This window comes from Leucopleurus acutus (genome assembly GCF_964270905.1).
Source record: "Leucopleurus acutus genome assembly, chromosome: 14".
In the NCBI taxonomy this organism is placed as follows: Eukaryota; Metazoa; Chordata; class Mammalia; order Artiodactyla; family Delphinidae; genus Leucopleurus; species Leucopleurus acutus.
In genome coordinates, this window is record NC_139156.1 from 61,637,276 (window position 1) to 61,658,610 (window position 21,335).

General features: G+C 49.9%; 1 protein-coding gene across 2 annotated transcripts in view; it reads right to left on the bottom strand.

Moving 5' to 3' along the window:
* Positions 1–21,335, bottom strand: part of ADAMTS14 (ADAM metallopeptidase with thrombospondin type 1 motif 14) — a gene marked incomplete at both ends in the record, with an annotated part of 91,028 nt that overhangs the window by 45,506 nt on the left and 24,187 nt on the right. For both annotated transcript variants that reach the window (XM_082855060.1, XM_082855059.1), the window contains 2 exons: positions 14,635–14,825; positions 20,373–20,529. In XM_082855060.1, the coding sequence (XP_082711186.1) occupies positions 14,635–14,825; positions 20,373–20,529 (348 nt within the window). The remainder of the gene's footprint in view (positions 1–14,634; positions 14,826–20,372; positions 20,530–21,335) is intronic.

Here is a 21,335-nt window from a genome sequence, read left to right on the forward strand (position 1 = left end):
CTGAATGTGAGGAAGTTATGGGAATACCTCAGTTCCCCACTTTGTCACATCTGTGTACATACAAGAGTAATATATGCTCAAAATCTAAGCCTAAACAAGGCTAAAGAGCTCTTCCAATAAGTACAGATACACAGGCTAAGTGATAAGAAAACATCATATCAGAATTTAATCACTAGCATTTTTTCTCCTTCTCGAGTCGATGAAATAATGGAGCATCTGACGATTGATGGGGTCTTAGATTTCATGAAATGTAGTAAATATGTGTTCACACACATCTGAACTCATCTGTGTGTGCACATGTATCCATGTCACACGGATAGATGCGGGCATATGTATATGCACGTGTGTAAACACATGTACTATAAACATGCCTGCATGCACACGTGCGGATGTATGTCAGCAACATACTGCTGCCTACAGCCTGGGGTCCCTGCTCTCCCCAGGCCCTCGGGCGCTGACCCACGCAGGAGCCAGAGCTGGGCCCTGCTGTGCCCTGGGCTGGGACACCGAGGCCTCACCAGGGAGCCATGCTGACTTATATGCCACGTTGGCAGGCCCTGCCTTTGAGGTCACCAGTGAGCTCTTGAATATGAGGCTGCTCTCTGGGTGGTGTGAGGAGGGTGCTGAATCTCCAGGTGCCTTTCTCAGCTGCCACAGGCTCACCTACTCCATCCCCTCCCCGCGAGTTCAGTTACGGGCTGGTGTGGGCTACAGGCCGGCACTTTCAGCGGCCTCTAACCAGCACACCTCTTCAGGTGCGGCTGTCCCTGGGGCTCCCAGAGCCTGCAGGCTGGCCCGTGCCGTCCTCCTGGGCCCGGCCACTCAGCCCACCTCACACCCGGGCTGTTCGTGCAGCCTGGTTCCAGAGTGCTCAGGGCCAGGCCTCCCAGCCCAACAGAGTCCCTTTCATGAGTCCACAATACTCAGCATTTATCCCCCGCGACCTGTTTCCAAAATGCAGGAGCAGTTACAGCCCAGGTCAGCCTGCTTGTGCGTGAAGAGGGGCAGTGAGCAGGCCTGGAGAGACCCGTGCTCCGCGCGTGATCTCACCCTGCGCCGACCCTCCTCTGAGCCTGTGGAGGCCTGGGGACAGCAGGTGAGGCAGAGGTCAAGCACTTGGCACAGGGCCTGGTACACGGCCTGCGCTCAACCAAGAGCAACGGCGAGTTAGTTTAAAGCTTATACCTCCCACTTCGGCGGCTGAGGAGCGGCCCATGAGGTCACCCTAGAAGCAGTCAGGAGTCTGACCTCCACACCTGCGAGGGAGAAGCCAGATACAACAGCCCTTGGTGAGCCGTCAGGCTCTCTTCAGCCCCGAAGGGTGTTGCTTGTTATCACGGCTCTCCTGCCAGGAATGCCTGCCGGGAATCCCAGCACCGGGCCTGTTCTCTTCCAGGTGGGCTCGCCTGCGTAGGGCAACAGGAGTGTATACCTTTTTTTTTGTTTGGCCCGTGCCACGTGGCTTATGGGATCTTAGTGCCCCGACCAGGGACTGAATCTGGGCCCTTGGCAGTGAAAGCACTGAGTCCTAACCACCGGACTGCCAGGGGACTCAGGAGCTTATACCTTAGGGCGGGGGTCGCACGTGGTCACGAGGGATACTTTGACACGGACGATTCTCTCTCGTGGGGGCGTCCTGTGCCCTGGAAGGTGTTTGGCAGCATCCCTGAGCCCCTCCCATTAGATGCCAGAAGCACCCGAGCCCCTCCAGCTGTGACAACCAAGATATATCTCCAAACCTTCCCAAGTGTCCCCTGGGGAGTAAAATTGCCCCCGGTTAAGAAAAACTACCTTAAAGTAAATGAATTTTTGCTTTCCCTTTTTGGGGGGTGGCCTCTGAGTGTCACGAAAACAGTGGGAAGTTTTTAGGGGAGAGTCAAAAAAAGAGAAAGGACCATAAGGAGAGGGGGGAGGGGGATCTGCATCCTTCCAGTGAGCAGGGAGGCTGACCTGCTCACATATCCCCGAAAGGAAGAGGTCTGGCAAAGCAACACTCTGTCAGCAGGAAAGCAGTTTTCATGGTGTTCCAAACCAGCTGTTATGATGAATATCTAACACGTTTAGTGACAACAGAAAGCCACGCTCCCAGGCTGAGGCCACCAAGGTCCAGGTCTGACAGCCAAACCTCCTGGATCTAGAAGGGGAGCCAAGCTTTTCCTAGCAGGCCATCTAAGAGGTGCTCAACACCTTCGTAGTGTCAGCCGAGTGGGGCAGGTAAGGAGCAGGGTGGGCAAAGGGTCTACCACCCAGACAGGTGGGATGCCAAGAGGGGTCCGGCTGCAGGCTGGCTTGGTGAGGACCAATGAAAGGGCCTCTTTGCTCTTCTCACCTCCCTCTGCCCTGGCTCCAGGCCTGAGGAGGATCCCCATATCCTCACATCAAAGGGATTCTTCATCCCAGAGAAGATTCGGTGCGTCGCCCCAGGCAAGGAGGGGGCTCCTGCCGGCAGCAGCAGGCCTGGCCACAGCCAGGAGCCAAGAGCAGGAAACGTGCCCCAGGGTGAAACGTCAGGATCCTGACTCTGCTATGGAGACGCATCTCAGGAAGAGGCTTCTTCTGCAAAGGGGCAGCGTTCTTCCCACCTCCTGGGCCGGGAGTCCGGCGACCCTCCTTCTCGCTCTTCAAGTTCTGCCACAGCAGTAGTGGAAGGAAGGTGCAAACTTTAGAATCAGACAGGTATGAGTTCGAATCCCAGCTCTGCCACTTGTTAGCTGTGTAGATTCTGAGCAAGCCACTTAGCTTCTCAGAGCCGCAGAACGTTGCCTGCATAAGGCAGCAATGAGGATTCAAGGAGCCTGCCTGTGAAGTCCTCAGCTCTGTGCCTGATATGCGGTAGGTACTGGAATGACAGGATAGCTCAGAGTCCCCACATCCTGGGTCTTTCTGCTGCCCCATCAAAGCCTCAGCTGGCCTCTGGCATCCATCCTCTCCTGCCCTCATCCACCTGGGTACCACCATCAGGCAATGTTCTTCATGCATTCTCTCCACTCAAGAGCCCACGTCACTGCCTGATGGACCATCCTACCACAGCTATACTACCGAGAGTTCTCTGCAGGCCTCTGTCACCTCCCTTGCACACCAGGGCTGTGCAGCCTGGCTGCCACCACGCTTGGCCTGTATGCTCTTCACCTTGCCAGACCCCTCCCTGCCAAGATTAGCTCAGGACCAACCTCCTCCAGAAAGCTCTCCTCTCTCCCCAAGTCCATAGGGATACCGCCTCCTTCAGCACTGCCCTCAAAGGTCCCCTAGAACAGGAGTCTGTCTGTCATACTAGGTACACAACAGGCACTCACTAAATGCTGAAAATTGCCCCTTATGTTTCAAATGTTTCCCTTGGCCAAAGCAATCCTGAGAAAGAAAAAGGGAGCTGGAGGAATCAGACTGTACTACAAAGCTACAGTCATCAAAACGGTATGGTACTGGCGCAAAAACAGAAATATAGATCAATGGAACAGGACAGGAAACCCAGAAATAAACACACACACCTAAGGTCAATTAATCTGTGACAAAGGAGGCAAGAATATACAATGGAGAAAAGACAGTCTCTTCAATAAGTGGTGCTGGGAAAACTGGACAGATACATGTAAAAGAATGAAATTAGAACATTCTCTGGGTTTCCCTGGTGGTGCAGTAGTTTGTAGTCCACCTGCCAGTGCAGGGGACACAGGTTCGATCCCTGGTCCAGGAGGATCCCACATGCCGCAGAGCAGCTGAGCCCGTGCACCACAGCTGCTGGGCCTGCGCTCTGGAGCCCACAAGCCACAACTATTGAAGCCCATGCTCCTAGAGCCCATGCTCCGCAACAGGAGAGGCCACCACAATGAGAAGCCCGTGCACCATGACAAGGAGTGGCTCCCACTCACCACAAGTGGAGGTGGCCCACGCTCAGCAATGAGGACCCAACACAGCCAAAAATAAATTAATTAGTTAAATTTTAAAAAAAAAGAACATTCTCTAACACCATACACAAAAAAAAACTCAAAATGGATCAAAGACCTAAATGTAAGGCCAGACATTATAAAACTCTTAGAGGAAAACACAGGCAGAACACTCTTTGACATAAATTACAGCAATATCTTTTTTGATCCACCTCCTAGAGTAATGAAAATAAAAATAAACAAATGGGACCTAATTTAACTTAAAATCTTTTGCACAGCAAGGAAACCATAGACTAAACAAAAAGACAACCCACAGAATGGGAGAAAATATTTGCAAACAAAGTGGCCGACAAGGGATTAATCTTCAAAATACACTAACAGCTCATGCAGCTCTATGTCAGAAAAAAACAAACAACCCAATCAAAACATGGGCAGAAGATCTAAATAGACATTCCTTGGGAATTCCCTGGTGGTTCAGTGGTTAGGACTCCGAACTTCCACTGCAGGGGCTACAGGTTCAATCCCTGGTCGGGGAACTAAGGTCTTGCAAGCCGTGCAGTGTGGCCAAAAAAATAAAAAATAAGTAAATAGACATTTCTCCAAAGAAGACATTCAGATGGCCAAAAAGCACATGAAAAGATGCTCAACATCACTAATTATCAGAGAAATGCAAATCAAAACTACAATGAGGTATCACCTCACATAGGTCAGAATGGCTATCATCAAAAAGTCTACAAACAATAAATGCTGGAGAGGGTGTGGAGAAAAGGGAACCCTCTTATACTGTTGGTGGGAATATAAAGTGGTACAACTACTATGGAGAACAGTATGGAGGTTCCTTAAAAAACTAAAAACAGAACTACCATATGACCCAGCAATCCCACTCCTGGGCATATGTCTGAAGAAAACCATAATTCAAAAAGATACATGCACCCCAATGTTCACTGCAGCACTATGTACAATAGCCAGGTCATGGAAGCCACCTAAATGCCCATCGACAGATGAATGGATACAGAAGATGTGGTACATATATACAATGAAATATTACTCAACCATAAAAAAGAATGAAAAATGCTATTTGCAGCAACATGGATGGACCCAGAGATTATCATACTAAGTATGATATCATACTACGTATCATACTCAGTATCATACTAAGTCAGTATCATACTAAGTCATACTAAGTCAGATTATCATGCAGAAGTCAGACAGAGAAAGACAAATATCATATGATATCACTCATGTGGAATCTAGTTTTAAAAAATGATGTATATGAACTTATTTATAAAATAGAAACAGACCCACAGATTTCAAAAACAAACTTATGGTTACCAAAGGGGAAACGTGGAGGGGAGGGATAAATTAGGAGCTTGGGATTAACACACACACACTACTATATATAAAATAGATAACCAACAAGGACCTACTGTATAGCATAGGGAACTCTACTCAATACTCTGTAATAACCTATATGGGAAAAGAGTCTGAAAAAGAATGAATATATGTATATGTATAACTGATTCACTTTGCTGTACACCTGGAACTAACGCAACATTGTAAGTCAACTATACTCCAATAAAAAAATTTTTTTAATGGTTCCCTTGCCTTGAGATTTGAAGAAGCCTTAAGGAAAGAGACCCACTACAGATGGGTAAAGCAAGGAACAGCTTGGAAAGCCAAGTCCATCCAGGGCCCAGCAGCATGTGAGGGACTGCTGAGGAGGAGTCCTTGCCCACCATCTGGAGCTGCATGAATATTTATAGCACATGCCCAGGTTAATGCAAAAGTAAAGTGAGAGGCAAGATGCCCCTGAGAGCTACAGTGACTGGGGCCTGATGGCCTGATCAGATCATTCCGAGTTCCACTAAGGGCTTTGTCGCCTCCTCCCTGCGTTAGCACAATGAGACCATCCATCCTGGGAACCAGATCTCTCTCTGATCCCACCAGGCCAGCCCTGGCCCCGGAAACCGGGATCAGAAACGGTCACAGGCAGGCAGGTGCTGCGAGGGAAGAGCAAAGGGACACCCTTTTTACCGGTTTCATGAAATCCCTAAGGGAATTAGCGCTTCAAGCATTCCAGCCAAATACAAGTTCCCACACGATGGACAGGATGTGCTGCTGGTCCCCTGGGAGCGAGAGGTTGTGGGCCGCCCCTCCACTCACTGCCACAGGAGGAACTCTGGCTAGCTGTCCACTGCACCTGGGAAAGTCCGAACCCCAAACCCTCACTTTCCCCCTGGGGCAGCCGCAGGTTTGCAAGGCAGCAGTTCCTTAGGCGTGGTCCATCTCAGTGCTGTGAGCCTCTCTTCCCCCGAGGAACAAGCCCTCGAGGGAAGCTCTGTCTCAGCTGCACACCTCTGTTCCCACATCCGCAAGGGCGAGGCAGCAGTGAGCAAGGAACCAGCCTCAAACAGCCCTCCAGAACCTCTGAGAGAAGACATTTACTCTCCTCCTCGCCTACTTTCTGGTAGGTTGTGAGAAGGAAGGTAGCACCAAGACTATGGAAACAGGCCTCCAAAGCAGGCCCTCCTGGCACGGCCTTCAGGGCTGTGTGTCCCATAGGGGCCTTGCCAAGGGCACACAGTGGCGCAGAGCCCACAACATGTGGGTTTCTACCCTAAGCGGGGACCTCAGGGACTGGCACAGGGCCCTGGTCCCTCCAGGACACACACACATATCATCACTCACTTCCTGGGGTCACTCCCAGGGTCCCACTCCTGGCCTGTGTGGGGACCCACTCAGAACTGTAGAGTTGGTATAAATATTATTTTAAGCTGAAGACATTTGAGATTCAACAGATGCAGAAAGAAACCATCTCAGAAATTCCCACCTCTGACAAAGCAGCAACTTCTGGGGAAATGAGTTACTATAAATCCCCTCCCCAGGGGAATTTCATGGTCATTAAAAAACAAAAGGCAGAAAGCCCACTTGCACCTGCATAAACATATATTATCACAAACCTTCTTATTTCCCAGTTGTTCTCTTAAAGCCCACTTATCTTTCCTAAAGAAACCTATTTGCCCTTCCCATAGAGCCTCTTCTCCCCTCTCGTCCATTTATTAAGTTAAGCATATAAGCCCCAAATTCTAACCAACCTTTTGTGAGTTACTCATCACTGAGCACTTGCACGGACAAGCACATTGCATACGTAAACAAACTTTCTTTTTCTCTTGCTAATCTGTCTTTTGTCAATTTAAACTGCATGTCTCCAGGTACTAAACCTCAGAGGGTAGAGGAAAAGCTGTTTCTTCCCTGACATCTGGGTCACCAGCCATGGACAACACCACCTGGCTGAGGCTACAGACCTCTGCAGAGGACGTGGGGAGAGGGTGGCTCCGAAGTTGACAGATTGTCACTCAGATCTCAGCCCCGTACCCGACCAGTTGGGAGACCAAAAAGTTACAGCCAGCTCTCTGCGCCTCGGTTTCTGTGTAAGGACATCCGGGATACTCAGACCTCTCACAGGGTTACTGGGAGACTTGAGTAAACGAGGTCACGTTTATAAAGAGCGTGGCTCCCGGTGGTTGCTCAAAAATGATTCTAATGACTTCAAGAATTATGTAATTTGCAATTGTTTTTTTAATGTATTTTTAATGAATAAATGAAGGCTTTCACTATGGTGTCTTATTTATTTATTTTTATGTTTAATTTATTTTTTTTTGGCCGTGCTGTGCAGCATGCAGGATCTTAGTTCCTGGACCAGGGATCGAACCTGGGCCCCCTGCAGTGGAAGTGTGGAGTCCTAACCACTGGACCGCCAGGGAAGTCCCCAATTTGTGATTGTCTGTGGACATACAACAGTTTACGTGCTCTGAGGGAAGGGAGTACATACATTTTCCACTCTTTCTGAGCCCTCCACTGTGGAAGCTATTCTTCTCTCTGCATGCTTCACCGCTGGGTTTCTAGGAACAGACACTGCTCCACCTGACCGCATTCACAGCAGTAGATTCCACCTGGGGGCCCAAGCCAACGCTCCAATCACAGCAATTAGTCCAGGATGACCATGTGACCCAACCCAGGCTAATCCTCCCTAGGAGGGCAGAAAGGATCCCTTTGCCTTTGGGTCCTAAGAGCAGGAAGTGTGGGAATCTGGGGTTGCCAGTGGTCCTGTTTCCTGCCATGGAGAGAAAGCCTGGCTCCTGTTGGCTTATATCACCAAGCAGACAAGCAGGGAGGAAAGGAGAGAAGCATCCTAATGGACCTGAGGCCCGAGTCCCTGGAGCTGTCCTGTCCCATAAATCCCTTCTTTGGCTTAAGCTAGTGTGAGCTGGGTCTCTGTCACTTATGACCATAAGAGCCCAGATCACACCCACCCCCATCTTGCCAAATGCCTGGCACAGGGGAGGTCCACTGAGGCAGCGTAGCACCTGGCTCTGAACAAATGAATGAATGACAGCCCAGACTGGGGTTCAGGCCGGCTGGGGAGTGGGGCTCCAGCAAGTCTGTTCTACCCTTCCAGAACTTGCTGCCGTGCTCACACTTCAGTCCAACCAAGAGAAGCTGAGCAACGCAATCCTTAATGCAGGGGCCCAGACGGGAAGCTTTCTCTGAGAGATGCGAGAGAGAATGGAGCATGTGGCCCAAGAAAAGACAGCTCTATGGTCTTCCTCAGACTACCCACCCTCAAGCACTCCTAACTCTAGGCCTTCTCTCCACACCCTACTCCCCAACCAGAATCCAGAAAGGGAGGGGCGTTGGCAGGTCAGCTCTTGGGGAGGTATGGGGGGGAAGGTCCCACCATGTAGTTGCTTAGTCCTCTCACACAGCCAGAATCCAGGGTGTGCCCTTGTGTCCTGAGGGAATCTGCCACTTCTCTAGCTCCAGGAGGGAGGATGCAGCCCATAAGTCCGACGCACCACCAGACTCCCTGCCATCCGTGGAAAGGGCTCTCTACCTGCAACCCAGTCCAGGCCGCAAATGCAGGGAATAAAAATGTGTACTTCCGTGAAAGCTATGCACCGTCCACAGCACACCTATTGGCCTTATCTGAATCTGATGCTACAGAAGCTACTTTGCAACTGAGAGCAGTGTTAGGTAACTGATAGCAATGCAAAACTCTTGTCTACAGACATGTAAATTCTGTCTTCCCTTCCACCCTGTGAAAAAGCCAATTTTGGCTCTATTTGCACGTTTTCGTTTCAAAATTCCTGATCTATAAATGTCTCTGTTCTTTGGGTTCTCTTTTGAATGGCTTGTAACATCTGTCTGGTTCCCTCACTGATCAGTGAGTAGAGTAAAATCTTTAACACAACGCCTGCTTTTATTTCTGTGTGAAGAGTCATGATTTTACCTTTTTCTGAGAATTCTCTTTTAGCAAACTCTGGGGCTGTGAATAGAGCCCAGCTCACATTCCTGGGGTCTTCAGGATTCAGGACCGAGGGTCCCAGCACCGAGCGCTTCCTAAGGTCTCCCCTGCCCCCTTCCCGTTCTCCCTCCTGTTCTCCACCTGCTAGCTCCAGGGGCCAGCCTGGCTCTGCCATTAATGGGATTAGTACTCAGCTGTGTGGTCTTAGGTTGGGCTAGCAATTTATAGAGTCTGGGTGGGCGGTCAAGTGCTCCAGTGAGGTGGGTGTGTTCATAGGCAGAGTCACCCTCCCCCCCCCCACCTCTTTCTCAAATGGCTGCACATGGTAGCTTTTGCTCTTTGAGTGGCAAACCACATGCTACTTCAGGGATAAAAGAATTAGTAACCAAACAAAGAGGTGGCAAGGGGTAGACTTTCTGGCCCCCCCCCCTTCCCTGGGGCTCCTATAGTTGGAGCTGATTTCTACCCCTGCCCTCTTCTTAATGCTGGCATTGTAGACAGAAATCTGCTGTTTTCTCCTTTTCCCATGCTGGCTCCCTGCTTCTCCCATAGACACCATTCACTTCCACATTTACCGATCACCTATCAGGTGTTGTACTAGACACCTATGCTGTGTGCTGTTGGGTTTCAAAACAGCCTAAGTCAAAGTTCTCACCCTCAAGGACCCCACCTTCAGAGACTTTGACAAAGAACCACATATACACACACACAAAGACAATACAGCTATAAGAACGCAGAACACATTGCTTGAGTACTCTCTATGTGCCAGGTGTGTGCTAAATACTTTACACATATTCAACCCAAGAGCAGACGTTATTTTGAAAAACGGAGGCTCTCAGGGATTAAATAGTATAACAGACACAGAATGGGGTGTCTGGTGAGCTCAGAACAATTTCTCCAGTGGCCACGCCTATGTCCAGTCCCTCTCCTCCTTTGAAAAACTCTATCTCCTTCTCCAGCATATAGTGATTGGGCCAAAGTGTGGTCATGTGACCCAAACTTAGACCAATCAGAGCCCAGCCCCAGGAACTTTTGCCTGGGAACTTGAGGGGAAACTTCTTTTGTCTCTGGCCAGGGAGCTATGGCAATAAGAGTCAGCTTCACTGAAAAGATGCTCAATGTCACTAATTATTAGAGAAATGTAAATCAAAACTACCATGAGGCACCACCTTACACTGGTCAGAATGGCCACGATTAAAAAGTCTACAGGGCTTTTCTGGTGGCACAGTGGTTAGGAATCTACCTGCCAATGCAGGGGACATGGGTTCAATCTCTGGCCCGGGAAGATCCCACATGCTGCAGAGCAGCTAGGCCTGTGCGCCACAACTACTGAGCCTGCGCTCTAAAGCCCATGAGCCACAACTATTGAAGCCCGTGCACCTAGAGCCCATGCTCCGCAACAGGAGGAGCCACCGAAATGAGAAGCCCGTGCACCGCAACGAAGAGTAGCCCCCGCTCGCCACAACTAGAGAAAGCCTGAGTGCAGCAACGAAGACCCAACGCAGCCAAAAATAAATAAAATAAATAAAAATTTTTAAAAAGTCTACAAAACAATAAATGCTGGAGAGGGTGTGGAGAAAAGGGAACCCTCCTACACTGTTTGTGGGAATGTAAGTTGGTGCAGCCACTGTGGAAAACTGTATGGAGGTTCCTCAGAAAACTAAAAATAGTGCTACCATATGATCTGGCAATCCCTCTCCTGAGCATATATCCAGACAAAACTCTAATTCAAAAAGATACAGGTACCCCTATGTTTATACCAGCACTATTCACAACAGCCAAGACATGGAAACAACCTAAATGTCCATGGATGAATGAATGGATAAAGAAGATGTGGTACATATATACAATGGATACTACTCAGCCATAAAAAGAATGAAATAATTCCATTTGCAGCAACATGGATACAACTAGAGATGATCATATTAAGTGAAGTAAGTCAGAAAGAGAAAGACAAATACCATATGATATCACTTCTATGATATCACTGTGCCAAAATTTGGCACAAATATCTATGATATCATGTGCCAAAATTTGGCACAAATGAACCCATCTATCAAACAGAAACAGAATCACTGACATAGAGAACAGACTGGTGGTTGCCAAGGGGGAGGGGGCTGGGGGAGGGATGGAGTGGGAGGTTGGGGTGAGCAGATGTAAGCTTTTATATCTAGAATGGATAAACAACAAGGTCCTACTGTCTAGCACAGAGAACTATATTCAATATCCTATGATAAATCACAATGGAAAAGAATATTTAAAAAAAGAATGTACATATATGTATAACTGAATCACTTTGCTGTACAGCAGAAATTAACACAACATTGTAAATCGACTATACTTTAATAAAAAAAACTTAAAAAAAAAAAAAGAAGAGCTTCATGATGCTAATAGCCAGAATCTGTCTTGTAGAGATGTTGGTCAAAGAGAATTAGGATGTCACACAGAGAGAAGGGAACCTAAAAACAGAGTCCATGTAAGCCTCTACTACCGATTACACTTACAACCAGCTCCATCCTGTCCCTTCCACAACCTGGCCCATTTCTTTTAGTCCTGTTTTTCTTAACCTAGTTTGAATTCGTTTTCCAACACTTACAAGCTACACATTCCGAAGAATACAGGTCCCTTGCCTAAGGTCACACAGCTTACAAGGGTCTGGTTGCATGCCCTCCTAAGAGCCACCTTGCCTCCCGTGTGGCTGGATTATGGACCCCAGACAGCACAGGCAGCATCACACTATTTTATTTTCCTACAAATGTTGCCAGGGGGATTGGCATGACCATGGAGTTGACACTTCTGCTCATCAACTGTTTAGTTCCCAGAAATGTGTTACCACTTCCCTCATGAAAGCCATATTATTATCACCAACTACTTACTGGGAGCTTATGCCATGTGAGGTACCATGCTATGTGCTATGCGCCTCATTTAATCTCCCCAAACCCTTGCGTAGTAAGTATTGGTAGTGCTGGGGGGTTTTTGTTTTATTTGGTTTTTTTGGTTTTTTGCTTTTGTTTTTAACGTGGACCATTTTTAAAGTCTTTATTGAGTTTGTTACAATATTGCTTCTGTTTTACGTTTTGGTTTTTTGGCCACGAGTCATGTGGGATCTTACTTAGCTCCCCGACCAGGGATCGAACCCACACCACCTGCGCTGGAAAGTGAAGTCCCAACCACTGGACCACCAGGGAAGTCCCCAGGTAATGCTGTTTTAAAAGTGGGGAGGGACTTCCCTGGTGGTCCAGTGGTAAAGAATCCACCTTCCAATGCAGGGGACGCAGGTTCAACCCCTGGTCGGGGAACTAAGATCCCACATGCCACGGGGCAACTAAGCCCATGCGCATCAACTAGAGAGCCCGCGTGCCGCAACTACAGAGCCCATGCGCTCTAGAGCCCCCGTGCCACAACTAGACAGAAGTCCGCGCGCCACAATGAAAGAACCCACATGCCGCAAGTAAGACCTGAAGCACCCAAAAAAGGGACACGCAAGAGGGTTGGTGTTTTGGGGTTTTGACTTGCCCCCAAGGTCAAAAGACAGGAAGGGGCAGAGCCAGACTGGTTGATTTCAAAGCCCACGCTCTTGGCCAATCCACTAATGTTCCTCCCCACGCAGTACTGTGATCATTGTGATTGGCTGCACGTCCGTCTGTCACAGCCTCCAAGAACCTTGCATGTTAGACTGAGTGTAAGTTGATCCTATCGCAGCCCTGGCCCGCCTGCAGTCACCTTTTGGTCTGCGCGAGAATGCAGCCAGCCAACTTTCTTACAGGCCTCGGGTCAGAGGACCCTAACCTTCAGGCCAGTGGAGGCCCATGCAGGGGCTGGAAACTTTGGCTTTCTAAAGAGACCCCACCTGGTACAAATGAACTTATTTACAAAACAGAAATTGAGTCACATGTAGAAAACAAACTTATGGTTACCAGGGGGGAAGGGGGAGGGAGGGATAAATTGGGAGAATGGGATTGACACATACACACTACTATATATAAAATAGATAACTAATAAGGACCAGTAGGTCCTTATTGGCACAGGGAACTCTACTCAATACTCTGTGATGGCCTATGTGGGAAAAGAATCTTAAAAAGACTGGATATTTGTACACGTATAACTGATTCACTTTGCTGTACACCTGAAACTAACACCGCACTGTAAATCACCTACACTCCAATAAAAATTTTTTTAAATAAAATAAAAAATAAAGAGGTCCCACCATGTATATATATCTTCCTTCTCAGCTCTTATGTTCCGGATGAATGTTTATGATGAGCTGTCGAGCTGGGTCTCCTGCAGACTCCAAGCTGAAGGCCCCGCTCTGTCGTCTCCTGTTGATGGGGTGCTTGCCTCCTCCTGCCTGAACTCCACAGCACCCTAGTATTCTGAGCTGGGGCCTGACCCCCACGTCACCCCTCCACCTGGCTTCATAAAGGAGGGCCTAAGGTCCTGCCCCGTCTCTCCAGCATCCGGCCGAGGCCTGAGCAGTTTCCACCATAGGTCCCACTGTGCCTAGACCGGTCCCCATCCTCCCAGAGCCACAGCCGCAGGCGCCTCTGACAAAGGCCTCTTGCCGGAAGAGAAACAGTGCAAGCCCACCCCTGACGCTTTCACCCTCCTTTCCCCTGGCCTCCCTCGTCTCTGCCCCTTTAGGTCAGAGGTGCCCAACTGTAGCCCACAGGCCAAACGTGGTGTGTAAATAGGTTTTGTTCAGCATTCACAGTGGGTTTCTTTATTTTAGCATTTTAAAAAATTGTGTGTTCCACTTGGATATCTCAATTTAAATTTTCCATATAAAAAGTTTTTTTAAAAAAACAAAACTGTCTGCATTTCTAACTTTTCTTTAAAAAACTGGCCTTTCTGTGACAAGAGCCCTGCATCTCAGCATGAGAGCCTCCAGTGGCAGCTGAGCAGTGACCACCTACTTTGGACAGTGCATGGCCTCTCTGCTTCACAGTCTCAAAATCTGCCCATGACCCTCATTTTCCCTGCCCGTCTGATCTCTGTGAACACCCAAGGCCCACCCTGGCGGCCTGGGATCCCCCCTAGCAGACGGACAGCTCACTAGCCAGTCTCCCCAGCCTGGGATGGGGCATTTTCTCCAGATGATGAATCTCAGGGAAGTCCCTTCAACTCTAAGGCAAGTGAGGCCCCCGGCCATGCCTGGCCCAGGCTCTGAATGTGTCCAAGCCCAGAAGCCACTGCCATGGGCTCTGGTTTGCCTGTAGGCACCTCAGCACCGGCATGCACAGCTGAGACCAGGCTGAGGCCTGGGACGGACGTCATGCCTGCTCAGGCCCATCTCACCACGGAAATCGCTGTCCAGCTGGACTAGGGAGCAGGCAGTGACTTCCCCGAGTCTACCCAGAAAACACCAGGCCCAGGAGAAACTGTCCATCAGACCAGCGCCGGTGGTCCCCACCCCAGCCCCTGCCCCCAGCCCCGGGACTCGGGGACACTCACGATGTTCATGAGGGTGAGGACGTAGTTCTGCACATGCTCCTTCCCGTGGAAGCGCACCACCGAGTCGTCCACCGCCAGCAGCACCTCCATGCTGTAACTGCCCGGCTTGGCATGTCGCCGCTTCCGCTCTGCTTCTCCCAGCCGGTCCCCCACCAGGCCCAGCAGGTTGGGAAGGTCACCCAGGCCAAAAGCTGGAACCGGGACGGGAAGAAACCGAGGTCAAACCCACATAAGGGACTGTCACCATGACGCCGCCCCCGTCAAGCGTGCCCCTTTCCCTGCCTCTGAAAGCCAAGGCAGCATGAGGGTTTGTGCCATACCAGGTAACTGGTGGGCATGAGCCCTTTCCCTGGCACGAGGACACGGCGAGTCTCTGAGGCAATGAAGAGCAGAGAGGCGAGAACTGGCCCGGGTTCCAGTTCCTACTCGGTCCCATCTCCCTGTGCATCCTAGCCCAAGCCCCGCTGCTGCTCCAGGCTTCCCTCCCCCGCTGTGACATGGGGAGGGATAATCCTTGATCCCTTGCCCCACAAACTTGCTGTAAAAATCAAAGGTGGCACTGGGTGTAAACATCTTAATAAAGGAAAAAAATTGTGATGTTACCGTGGCCTATGTGGGGCATTTTAGGGACCCCTGGAGCATGCCCTGTGCCCCTCAAATCCCTCCCAATCACCGCCAGCAACTCCAAATTTCACCATCACAGCTTTGGCCTTTTGGATGAACGCAAAATATTTACTTCTTTAACCAGCATTTATTAACTTGTATGATATGATTTAAACTTGTATGATTAACTTGTATGAGAAGGGCTATAATAGGACTGACTAGGGCAGGCTTCCACACCGAGACCCACACCAGGACTGGGGAGCTGGGGAAGGCTTCTGGAGAAGGGCGTATCAGAACTGGCTGGCGGAGAGCAGGAGACAACCTGCTGGAGTGCGGGGAACACAGGGCCCCGAGCAGGGGGAGCTGCGCCTGCAGCATCTATTGTGAGTATAAGGAGACCCCCCCACAGTGTGGGTGACCCTCAGGAATGAATCAACGGACACCCGAGTTCTGTCTCTAAGCCTCCATGCACGAGGGTACTTCAGGGACTGAAATCAGATCACAGGGCAACAGGGAACCACAGGGCTCCATGTCACTGTTTCTGTTTTCCCTTTGGTTAGTAGTGCTATCGTGCAAAGGAAGGAAAGCACTAGATTTAAGAGTTGGGAAAATGGGGACTTCCCTGGTGGTCCAGTGGGTAAGACTCTGTGCTCTCAGTACAGGGGGCCCGGGTTCAATCCCTGGTTGGGGAACTAGATCCTACATGCATGCCACAACTAAGAGTCCGCATGCCGGGATTCCCTGGTGGCGCAGTGGTTAAGAATCCTCCTACCAATGCAGGGGGCATGGGTTTGAGCCCTGGCCCGGGAAGATCCCACATGCCACAGAGAAACTAAGCCCGTGTGTCACAACTACTGAAGCCCACATGCCTAGAGCCCGTGCTCCGCAACAAGAGAAGCCACCGCAGTGAGAAGCCCGCACACCGCAATGAAGAGTAGCCCCTGCTCGCTGCAACTAGAGAAAGCCCGCGTGCAGCAACAAAGACCCAACACAGCCAAAAATAAATAAATAAATAAATTTATGGGGAAAAAAAAAAACAGTTGGGAAAATGTATGGCCACTGGCCTAGTGGAGAAACCAGAAATGGGCAGCCGGCCCTCTGAACAATGCAATGCACAGCCTGGTGAGCAGGGCTCAGGCTGGTGTCCACCCTCCCTGCCCCTGAGGCCAATGCCTCTCTCTCTGCAGGTGACACTGCACCAGAGCTCCTGGTGGCCCTGCTGTCTGAGTCCAACAGTGAGTGCAGCAGCCCAGAGACAAATTCCTGGGAGGGAGAAGACCCCCAGGAGGGGAGAAGGAGGGGCAAGGGCTCTATCCACGGAGTGAGTACAATCCTAACAGCCACTTCCAACACATGAGCAGTGCCCGGAGGTTGCAGCAGTGCAAGTGAAACAGGGAACTTGACCCCTCACAGCTCTCCCTGCCAGGCCTGTCAAAGGGAGGCTCAGAGAGGTTGCCTGACTCATCTCAGGTCATACAGCAAGTTCACGGCAAAAGGCCAGAATGTAAACCCAGACCTGCCACTCCCCATTATCACACCGTAACCGGCACCCAGGTTTCTCTCTCAACAAAAACAGTAACGGGCATTGGGGAGGGCCTGCTGACGTCAGCTATAGACCTTGGAGATGTTCCAGTCACACCCTCTTTTATGGGCCAGATATAGGGAATCCTCAAAGCGAGGAGAGGTGAGGGCAGCAGGTCACTGGGAACGTTCACTGAGCCCACCCAAGAAGCCCCATGAGAATGGAAAGTGCTGCAGCTGCTTTGAAAACCAGTTTGGCAGTTCCCCCAAAAGTTAAACACAGTGTAGCCATAGGACCTAGCAATCCACTCTTAGGTATATATGCAAAAGAACTGAAAACATATGTTCACACAAAACCTTGTACAAGAATGTTCATAGCAGCATTATCATAATAGCCAAAAAATGGAAACAACCCAAATGTCCACCAACAGCAGAACAGATAAACAAAATGTGGTCTCTCCACAGGATGGACTATTACCCTGCCATAAAAAGGAGTAAAGTACTGATACATGCTCCAGCACGGATGAACCCCACATGCTAAGTGAAAGAAGGCCAGTCACAAAGGCCACAGACTGTATGATTCCACATACAGGGGATGTCCAGAAGAGACAAATCTCTAGAGAGAGAAGATCGATTGGTGGTTGCCAGGGGGTTGAGGAGAGGAGAACGGGAGTGACAGCTAATTCATGGGTATCAGGTTTTTTATGGGAGTGATGGAAGTGTTCTAGAATTAGATAATGGTGATGGTCCCACAAAATTGTGAAGAGATATATACAGACTGCCAACAAACACAAGAAAGAATGCTCAACATCATTAATCATTAGAGAAATGCAAATCAAAACTACAATGAGATATCATCTCATACCAGTCAGAATGGCCATCATCAAAAAATCTAGAAACAATAAATGCTGGAGAGGGTGTGGAGAAAAGGGAACACTCTTGCACTGCTGGTGGGAATGTGAATTGGTTCAGCCACTATGGAGAACAGTATGGAGGTTCCTTAAAAAACTACAAATAGAACTACCATATGACCCAGCAATCCCACTACTGGGCAAATACCCTGAGAAAACCAAAATTCAAAAAGAGTCATGTACCAGAATGTTCATTGCAGCTCTATTTACAATAGCCCGGAGATGGAAACAACCTAAGTGCCCATCATCGGATGAATGGATAAAGAAGATGTGGCACATATATACAATGGAATATTACTCAGCCATAAAAAGAAATGAAATTGAGCTATTTGTAATGAGGTGGATAGACCTAGATTCTGTCATACAGAGTGAAGTAAGTCAGAAAGAAAAAGACAAATACCGTATGCTAACACATATATATGGAATTTAAGAAAAAAATATGTCATGAAGAACCTAGGGGTAAGACAGGAATAAAGACGCAGACCTACTGGAGAACGGACTTGAGGATATGGGGAAGAGGAAGGGTGAGCTGTGACAGGGCGAGAGAGAGTCATGGACATATACACACTAACAAACTTAGTAAGGTAGATAGCTAGTGGGAAGCAGCCGCATGGCACAGGGATATTGGCTCGGTGCTTTGTGACAGCCTGGAGGGGTTGGATAGGGAGGGTGGGAGGGAGGGAGACGCAAGAGGGAAGACATATGGGAACATATGTATATGTATAACTGATTTACTTTGTTATAAAGCAGAAACTAACACACCATTGTAAAGCAATTATACCCCAATAAAGATGTTAAAAAAAACAAAACAAAACAACAACAACAACAACAACAAAAACCCAAACTGAATTGTATATGTTAAAATGGATTTTCTCTCGATTAAGAAAAGCAGCAGCAGCCTTAAGCCCCAGCCTGGCCAGGGGACGAGCTGCCCTGGCGTCTGGCAGCCCCGGCCCCCAGCTGAGGAGCCAGAACTCTGGCCACAGGCATGTATGTCCTGTTGGCATCCAGGTCCCAGGGACCTGGACGGTGGGAAGGCGGCTACAGAGCAGGACTGAGGAAAGGACAGCATTAGGAGCATAGGAACGTCCAGGGCACAGCCTCCAAGGTCAAACCTCTCATCTTAACCGAGATGTTAAATGGAGACAGCCGCATCCAGAAACACTTCACAAACTGGGCTCAGATGCAATGCTGGCCTTAAATTAACAGTGAGTGAGTCACAGGTTTTCAAGAAAGTCCCCTATCACCCTTGTCTTTCTAAGGAGGGACCCACATGGGCCAAGGGCACGACACCACCCACAGGCCCACAGGAGGTTCAGCCGGGCAGCCTGATGAAAGGGAGTCAAAGCAGCATTCGGGGCCTGAACCCCACCCTGAGCTCAGCCGTCTCAGCCTCCCAGCCAATGACCGAGGTGGTGGACTGTGTGGTCGGTTCCAGGCTCACAGCCCTGGAGCAGGACTTCCCCAGGGTCTCTCCCCATAAGGGAGGATTTACGGTCTTTTGATTCAGAACTGGCCTCAGATAAAACTGGAGCCCGAGGGAGACTTGTCATTCCTCCCAGTCATGGTGGTGGGAACGGTCACCACCTGCTCCCGAAACCCTCCCCAGCCCCCCGGAGGCTCCGCCCAGTCCCTCAGCTCCCCCCCACCCCGCCGCCGCCAGGCCTCCACCATCACAACGTAAGTGCAGCATCACTGTGAGCAACAGGGGGACAGCAGCTGGGGCTTCAGAGGAGGCATTATATGTGAGGACAACTGGTTTCCAGGCATTCCTTCACACTGGGCCCAACCCTGCCAGGGCCCAGGCAGGAGGGTGTGGTCACTCATGGCCAGATTCCACCCAGGGTCTCATGTCTTAGTGGCCAAAGGGGCTTCGAGACAAAGCTCAGTCCGACTATGAAGTCGGCACGGCCCCAGGACCGGCACAGGTTGCATCCACTCCTTCATTCACTTAACCACGCGTCCTGAGTAGGCGTGCAGGCCGGGGTGCAGGCTCTGGTGCTGGTCACTGGGGTGCAGAGATGCCCCTCGCAGGGCTCTCACCCTAACATGGCAGCAGTTACCTTAATAACAAGACCGTGATAAGAGCAACCATTCATCAAACACCTACTAGGTGCTAAGCTCCATGCGGGGATTTCTGTATACACCTTAGGGGTAACAATGATCGCCCCCACTTTACAGATTAGAAACAGAGGCTCAGAGATGTTAAGTAACTTGCTGGGGTCACACAGTAGACAGTGGTGGAGGTAGGATTTTTAAATGGTCTGTTGGACACAGAGCTGACCCTGGTGGTCTGACCCCAGGCAGTCTCCCTACAAGTGCCCTAAGAACCTCCTTCCCGTGGTTCCCAGGGGCTGAGATGATTTTCAGTGGGGGGAAGAGCTAACTGCAGCCATTCCACCTTCTGCCTTGGCAGAGAAACAGCCTTGCAAAGCAGCACTGAGCCCCTCAGAGACACTGGAGTCCCAAGGACTACAGTTCAGGGGACTCAAGTACCCTTCTGGCCCCCAACTCCAGCCTGTTATGGTAGCCCCTAAAACCCAGTGGCATTTCTCTGCTGGTGCAGTAGGTCTACATGGCCCAGTCCCATTACACAGCTGAGAAGACTGAGGCCAGGAGTTAGGAAGTTCAGGCCAGAAGTTACCTAAAAACACCCCCGAGGTGTGGACGGAGGTAGAGCTGGGGGCCCCGCCCACAGCCTACCTTCATTGTGAAGGTCCCCGAGAGGCTCTGTCCATGCCTGATGGATGACTTCCCGGCGGTACACCACGTGCATCCTCCCGCTGGCCTCCGTCTCCTGCTGCCCCCGCTCCAGGGGCTCAATGAAGTAGTCAGTGCTGTCTGTGCGGATGAGGCCCGCCTGAACCAGGGGCACAGCGAGCAGAAGGAAAGAGGGGGAGAGAGAAGAGATGTGAACACACGACAGAACGGGTGAGCGTGTGCGACTGCAAACGAGTGTGACTAAACGAGTACAGACTCTTCCTCTAGGGGCTTGGGGGGCCCTGGGATGCCAGCAGGGACATGGGAGGGGGTGTCAGGGGACCAAGCAAGGGCTCCCATGCCCACTGCAAGCAGAGCAGATCCACTTCCACTGTGTTGTACACTCACGGGGTTCCACGTAACATTTCATTTAAACAAAGGGTTCCAGTGCTTAAAATGGCAGGTCACTGTCACAGGGACTAGGTACACACACCAAAGCACCCCAAAGTGCTACCACTATCCTGCGGATTTGCCTGTATCTACAGACAGACAAGAAGGGAAAGTCCTATCAGTAAAGGTTAATTATCCCTACCTAAGGTGGGCACTGGACCCCAACTCCAGGACAAAGCACGGTTATTTCAGATTTAAAGCATGTGCGCATACACACCAGGGAGGGCAGCTCATGTCTGCTGACGATAAATGAGCCAGGACAGTGCCCCAGGAGTGTGCGCTCTGTTTTTACTCTAATTTTTCACCTGCATCAAAACAGACCCTTAAAAAAAAAAAAAAAAAACCAAGTGTTGGCCTTGGAAATGAAAACATAAAAATATAAACTTGGCCAAGCCCAGCCAACATGTTATTAGGTCCCAATGAAGGCAATATTCACAGGGGCCAATGAAACATATAACTGGATGTGTGTGAAGAGACGTGGTACAGGTCCCCTACCTACCACCCATGCATCAGTTC